Below are 6,891 nucleotides of genomic sequence, written 5' to 3'. Positions count from 1 at the left end.
AGCTTGATGGGCCGATACTGGTCCAGTCGGTCATTTGATCGTGAGGCTGAGTCGATCGAGCGATGGCCTGATGATCCAAGACTGATCCAGTTGATCGGGAGGCCCAAATGATTAGCTTGGATTCCAACACCGATCGTCATGTTAGATCCTGGTTAGTCTCCTGATAAGATTGGTCCGAATCTTATTAACCGACGGGCCTTATGTGAGAATGCTAAATTCCTCTCTAACACTTCAGGTATGCGATAGTGGAGGAACTCGCTGGTTTTGGTGCAAAGATTCACACGTGTGACAGAGACCAAACTCTGCTTGATGAATGCTTAAGTGAATGGAAAGCGAAAGGGTTTCAAGTCACTGGCTCAGTGTGTGATGTATCCTCTCGACCTCAGAGAGATGGGTTGATGAAGACGGTCTCTTCTCTATTCAGTGGCAAACTCAACATCCTTGTAAGTTAATCCTTAGTTTTTTCATTCATTTTTTTTTGAATTACCAGGAGGTTCGGCCAAAGCCCTAATTCCCCCAGACCCGAAACCACATAATGTAATATTAGTTTTTTTCTCAACGGTCATTCGAACTATCTCTGACATTTCATGAATTTTTAATGTCTTTCATCACTATCATTACTTGCTTTGACGCAGATCAACAATGTTGGTACCCTTGTGTCAAAGCCGACTACAGAGTTTACAGCACAAGATTTCTCAGGTCAAATAGCTACCAATTTGGAGTCTGCTTATCACTTCTCGCAACTGGCCCATCCTTTACTTAAGGCATCAGGATTTGGTAGCATTGTGTTCTTGTCTTCAGTATGTGGGGTTGTCTCATCTGGTTTTGTATCTATATACAGCTTAACAAAAGGTTCACTCAAAACCCTTTTTTTTTAAATGATGTCTATATATACACATCTAAGCAACTTGAAATGCAGGAGGCATGAATCAACTGGCAAGGAACTTGGCATGTGAATGGGCAAGTGATGGCATAAGGGCTAACTCTGTAGCTCCTTGGATGACAAAAACTCCTCTTGTCCAAAAAGTAAGCTAAAACGTTTCTTGTTCTTCTTTCTTTCTTTCTTTCTTTCTTCTTGTAATAACCTGAATCTTGGCTTTTTTTCAGCGTCTTGACGATGAGAAATTTGCGGAGGCTATCTTCTCAAGAACTCCATTAGGTCGTGCGTGTGAGCCGCGTGAGGTTGCCTCGTTGGTTACCTTTCTTTGTCTCCCTGCAGCTTCTTATATAACAGGACAAACCATTTGTATTGATGGAGGTTTCACTGTTAATGGCTTCTCCTACAAGCCAGAGGTTTAAACCCTAAAAACACTTCCAGAACAACAATGTTGTAGTAATGTATTATAATTTAGTTATATATATTGTTGAAAACTAAATAATATCAAGCTTATGAACTTTTAAACTTTTGTGTTTTTTTGTTGTTTCTTTTGTGCACCTTAAACTTTGTCTTGGAAAGCAATTGGAAAGCAAGGAACTGATGTATCAGCAGATCTATCAATGTAATAACAAAGGGAATACTAGAATGAAACATTTCTAAATGTAGCTATGCATATTTATCCAACATGTTATTTATTTTTCTCTAATAAAATCAAGAAAGTAATACATTTATAGAGTTCAATCACATCATAAAGAACATTATTACAAGTGTGTAGATTATGATCAGTTTGGTGCGTTTAGGGTTTGCAGTTGCTGAATCCGAAGGAGCATCTGAAATAAGATCAAAGTCATCTAACTCAGATGGCGATGGGGCTGAAACTGAAGGAAGTAGAGTGAGATCAAACTCTTTTGCTTTGCCTTCTCTACTAAAGCTCCATCCAATAACATAATGATTACTCGTCATGTTTCCCGTGGATGCTGAGAATCCGACATACATCTTGTCGTTAAAAATCTCTGTAAGATTCATCTTTCTTGACAAAAGAGGAAGTTTAGGTTTAGAAGTGTCAAGAGGAGCCAATGTGACGTTAAGAACCATCTCCACTCCATTGTATTCGATCCAAGCCCGAATCGGATCTTTGCTAGAAAGCTTCAAGGTTATATTCTTGATATGCCGGTTTGAGAAAAACGCAGCTGGTGCAGATTCAACTGAGACCAAGCCGTTGACGTCGATCCCCACGTGGTTACCGTCGATGTCAAGAAACTCGTTTGACTTCACCGTGTCAAACTCCACCGCGAGGATGCGGTTTGTTGAGTTTCCGTTGTTTGAAGCGTTGAAGAGACCGAGAAACTGACTCGCCATGGCTCTGGTGAAGTCCATGGTGGGAGAGATCATGAAGGTTAGGCCATGACCTGGTGCGCTGATTGAGAAAACGAAACTTGTGGAGAAAGAAAGAGGGTTTGATGAGTTAGAGTTGTTGAAAGGTATGGGGAAGCCATGGAAGGCTTGACCCATTTGCCTCCTCGAGGTGTTTGTTAGCTCCAAGATACCACTTGGGAGGATCTTTGTGGATCCGTAGTTTAGTATATTGCCTTTTAAGAATCCATGGTGAAGAAACTCGGTTTCTTGTTGTTGACTTAAGACGCCAGAAATTAGACATAAGTGAGTGATAATGTAGAGAGTAATTGATTTGGATGTAACAGACATTGATGGAGAAGTAAATGAAAGAGATTAGAGTCTAATGCTTGTCTTATTAATTGTTCTCTCGTAATAATGTATATAAACTACATGGAAACAGACCATTTATTTTAACTATATGTTAGCTTAATATAAGAAAAATATATTTATTACCAGAAAACCAATCAGCACTTGACGTTTTATCAGCTAAATCTTTTTGTTGACAAAAATAAACCACCGAAATTTTCTTTATTATATAGAATCCATGTATTAAGACATAATAAAATCTGACAAAATAAATTCATTTCCATTGAAGTAGTAAATGATGAACTGTTCAAGTCTGAGTTTAGCTGATCGTGATACGTCGTAGGGCCAAACTTCCCAAACTAGCCTGGTATACAATAAAATAGATCCAAACAAGGTTTTTTCAAGAAATACGTGCAAGTAAGAATCTATACGTATTGTTTATATAAAAGCAAAAATAATAATTGACTCGAGGCTTGTCATCACTTTAACTAATTAACAAATGTGTAAATTAAACAACCAGCTGAGTGAGAATATTATTGATAAACCCGAAAGGTCGAAACTAATTAAAATCCAAATGATTTCATATGGGGTCTAGTTCGTGCATCCAACAATCCAACCAAAGTAATAGAAGCTGCTACAAAACAGTATTTTCACAATACAAACGATTGTTTTTATCTATACATTGTATTCATAGAAATGAGGGATGGTTGGCATCTTGACCTTTGTTCGTTGTACAGATCTGGTTAAGGCTCTCCAGGAATCTAACCCAATTTGTAAATCTCGTCTTAAGTAAATCTATTTTTTAACACATCCTTCTAATCTAATCATTAAAATCTTTCTATTTTGGTGGTGGTAGTTTCTATTTGGATGAAAATTGAAATTAAAACAAAATTTTAAATGTTTAATTATATTCTGTAAATAAAACTTGATATTATCTAATATTTTTCATTGGTTATTAATATAATGTTCATATACCGAAGCCCAAACTTTTTAGTGTTGTTTTAAAATTTCTAACCACATTCTACATTTGTATTAATGTATGTTAAACTCTCTTTCATGGTTTATGGGAATCGTTATAATTTTTTATCAATTAATTTAGTAAAACTTCATAATACTCCCTAAATCTGTGAAATAACCACTATAAAATCGGTATTTTCTTTAAAAAACAGAGACAACAAATGCTACAAACCTCTTTCAACATCATCATATGTTAGTGCATGATGCAACTATGCATTAAAACAATATTGACATATTTTTTGAAATTTTCTCAAAATCTATATGTTAACCCCTACAAAAATATTAAATTTTGGTTAATGTTTTATATACCGAAGCTTATAATCTTTAATGTTGTTTTAAAAATTTTAACCACATTCTACATTTGTATTAATGTATGCTAAACTATATTTCATGGTACATGAGCATCGTTTAAATTTTTTTAATAATTAATTTAGTAGAATTTCATATACTCCCTAAATTAGTGGACTAACCATTATAAAATCGTTATTCTCTAGAAAAATAGAGACAACAAAATGACCAAACCTGTTTGACCATCATCATATATTAGTACATGAGGCAACTATTCATTAAAGCGATATTGCTATTTTTTTTATTTTTTTCTCAAAATTGCTATGTTTTAAAATTTCTATGTTTGACCATAAAGAAATATTGCTATGTTTTAAAATTTCTAACCACATTCTATATTTGTATTAATATATGTTAAACTCTCTTTCATGGTTTATGGGAATCGTTATAATTTTTAATCAATTAATTTAGTAAAACTTCATAATACTCCATAAATCGGTGAAATAACCACTATAAAATCACTATTTTCTTTAAAAACGGAGACAACAATGGCTCCAAACCTTTTTCAACATTATCATATGTTAGTTCAAGATGCAACTATGCGTTAAAACAATATTGTCATATTTTTTGAAATTTTTCTCAAAATCTATGTGTTAACCCCTATAAAATATTGAATTTTGGTAAATGCTTTATATACTGAAGCCTATAATCTTTAGTGTTGTTTTAAAATTCTAACCACTTTCAACATTTGTATTAATGTATGCTAAACTATCTTTCACGGTACATGAGAATCATTCAATTTTTTTTATTAATTAATTTAGTAAAACTTCATATACCCCATAAACTAGTGGACTAACCATTATAAAATCGTTATTCTCTAGAGAAATATAGACAACAAAGGTTCCAAACATCTTTAGCCATCATCATATATTAGTACAGGAAGCAACTATGCATTAAAGCAATATTATTATATTTTTTGAATTTTTCTCAAAATCTATGTATAAACAACCCCTACGAAAATATTGAGTTTTACGTCAAACGCTCTATATACTAAATCTTATACTTTTTACTATTGTTTTAAAAATTTTAACCACATTCTACATTTGTATTATTGTATTTTAAACTCCTTTTCATAGTACATGGACATCTTTATAATTTTTTATCAATTAATTTAGTAAATTTCATATAATCCCTATATCAATAAACTAACCATTATAAAATCGCTATTTTCTAGAGAAACATAGACAACAAAGTTTTCAAGCCTCTTTGACTATCATCATATGTTAGTTTAGGATGCAACTAAGTATTAAAAAAATATTTTTTTATTTTTTATTTTTTTTAAAATCTATGTATAAAGCCATACGAAATATTGAGTTTTACGTTAAACGCTCTATATACGGAAGCCCAAACTTTTTTAGTGTTGTTTTAAAATTTCTAACCATATTCTACATTTGTATTAATGTATGTTAAACTCTCTTTCATGGTTTATGGGAATCATTATAATTTTTTATCAATTAAGTTTAGTAAAATTTCATAATACTTCCTAAATCGGTGAAATAACCACTATAAAATTGTTATTTTCTTTAAAAACAAAGACAACAAAGGCTCCAAACTTCTTTCAACATCATCAAATGTTAGTGCATGATGCAAATATGAATTAAAACAATATTGTCATATTTTTTGAAAATTTCTCAAAATCTATGTGTTAACTAACACCTACAAAAATATTGAATTTTGATAAATGCTTTATATACTGAAGCATATAATCTTTAGTGTTGTTTTAAATTTTTTTAACCACATTCTAGATTTGTATTAATGTATGCTAAACTATCTTTCATGGTACATGAGCATCATTCAATTTTTTTTTTATAAATTAATTTAGTAAAACTTCATATACTCTCTAAATTAGTGGACTAACCGTTATAAATCGCTATTTTCTAGACAAATGGAGGCAATAAAAGTTTCAAACCTCTTTGACCATCATCATATATTAGTACAGGAGGCAACTATGCATTAAAGCGATATTGCTATATTTTTTTAATTTTTCTCAAAATCTATGTGTTAATAATAACCCATACGAAAAATATTGAGTTTTATGTTAAACACTCTATATACTGAAACTTATACTTTTTATTGCTTTTCTAAATTGTAAATAAATTCTAAATTTTTATTAATGTATGTTAAACTCTCTTTCATGGTATATGAGAATCGCTCTAATTTTTTATCAATTAATTAGTAAAACTTCGTAATACTATCTAAACTAGTGGAATAACCACTATAAAATCGTTATTCTTTTGGAAAACAGAGACAACAAAGGTTTCAAACCTCTTTGAACATCATAATATGTTAGTGCAGGATGCAACTATCCATTGAAAAATATTGTCATATTTTTTGAATTTTTATCCAAATCTATGCATAAATCGCTATGAATATATTGAGTTTTACGTTAAACGCTCTATATACTAAATCGTATATTTTTTAGTGTTGTTTTAAAATTTATAATCACATTCTACATTTGTATTAATGTATTTTAAACTCTCTTTCATGGTATATGGACATTTTCTAATTTTTTATTAATTAATTTTGTAAATTTCATATAATCCATAAATCAGTGGACTAACCATTATAAAATCGTTATGTTCTAGAGAAACATAGACAACAAAGATTCCAAGCCTCTTTGACCATCATCATATGTTAGTTTAGGATGCAACTATGTATTAAAATAATATTGTTATATTTTTGATTTTTTCCAAAATCTATGTAAAAACCTATACGAAATATTGAGTTTTATGTTAAACACTCTATATACTGAAGCCCAGACTTTTTAGTGTTGTTTTAAAATTTCTAACCACATTCTATATTTGTGTTAATGTATGTTAAACTCTTTTTCATAGTTTATAGGAATCGTTATAATTTTTTATCAATTAATTTAGTATAATACTCCCTAAATCGGTGAAATAAGCACTATAAAATCATTATTATTTTTTTTTAAAACGGAGACAACAAAAACT

At 31.1% G+C, this 6,891-nt stretch overlaps 2 protein-coding genes across 3 annotated transcripts in view; one reads left to right on the top strand and one right to left on the bottom strand.

Annotated features, from left to right (window-relative positions):
- LOC106310261 (tropinone reductase homolog At1g07450-like) overlaps nucleotides 1–1,333 on the top strand; it is a 5,024-nt gene extending 3,691 nt beyond the window's left edge. The window contains exons 2-5 of one of the 2 annotated variants that reach the window (XM_013747501.1): nucleotides 236–443; nucleotides 636–852; nucleotides 920–1,017; nucleotides 1,108–1,333. In XM_013747501.1, the coding sequence (XP_013602955.1) occupies nucleotides 236–443; nucleotides 636–852; nucleotides 920–1,017; nucleotides 1,108–1,299 (715 nt within the window). In that variant the 3' untranslated portion in view covers nucleotides 1,300–1,333. Of the gene's footprint in view, nucleotides 1–235; nucleotides 444–635; nucleotides 853–919; nucleotides 1,027–1,107 lie in introns of both variants that reach the window. The other variant, XM_013747500.1, reaches the window with a different exon arrangement.
- Nucleotides 1,334–1,618: 285 nt separating this feature from the next.
- On the bottom strand, nucleotides 1,619–2,389 carry LOC106311493 (probable inactive L-type lectin-domain containing receptor kinase III.1). Its single transcript, XM_013748675.1, has one exon. It carries the CDS (start codon nucleotides 2,387–2,389, stop codon nucleotides 1,619–1,621), a length of 771 nt encoding a protein of 256 aa, XP_013604129.1.
- Nucleotides 2,390–6,891: the final 4,502 nt, after the last annotated feature.

The sequence above is a fragment of the Brassica oleracea genome, chromosome C8 (assembly GCF_000695525.1).
Source record: "Brassica oleracea var. oleracea cultivar TO1000 chromosome C8, BOL, whole genome shotgun sequence".
NCBI classification, from domain to species: domain Eukaryota; kingdom Viridiplantae; phylum Streptophyta; class Magnoliopsida; order Brassicales; family Brassicaceae; genus Brassica; species Brassica oleracea.
Note: the sequence above shows the minus strand (reverse complement) of the source record. Positions and strands in the feature narration are given on the sequence as shown.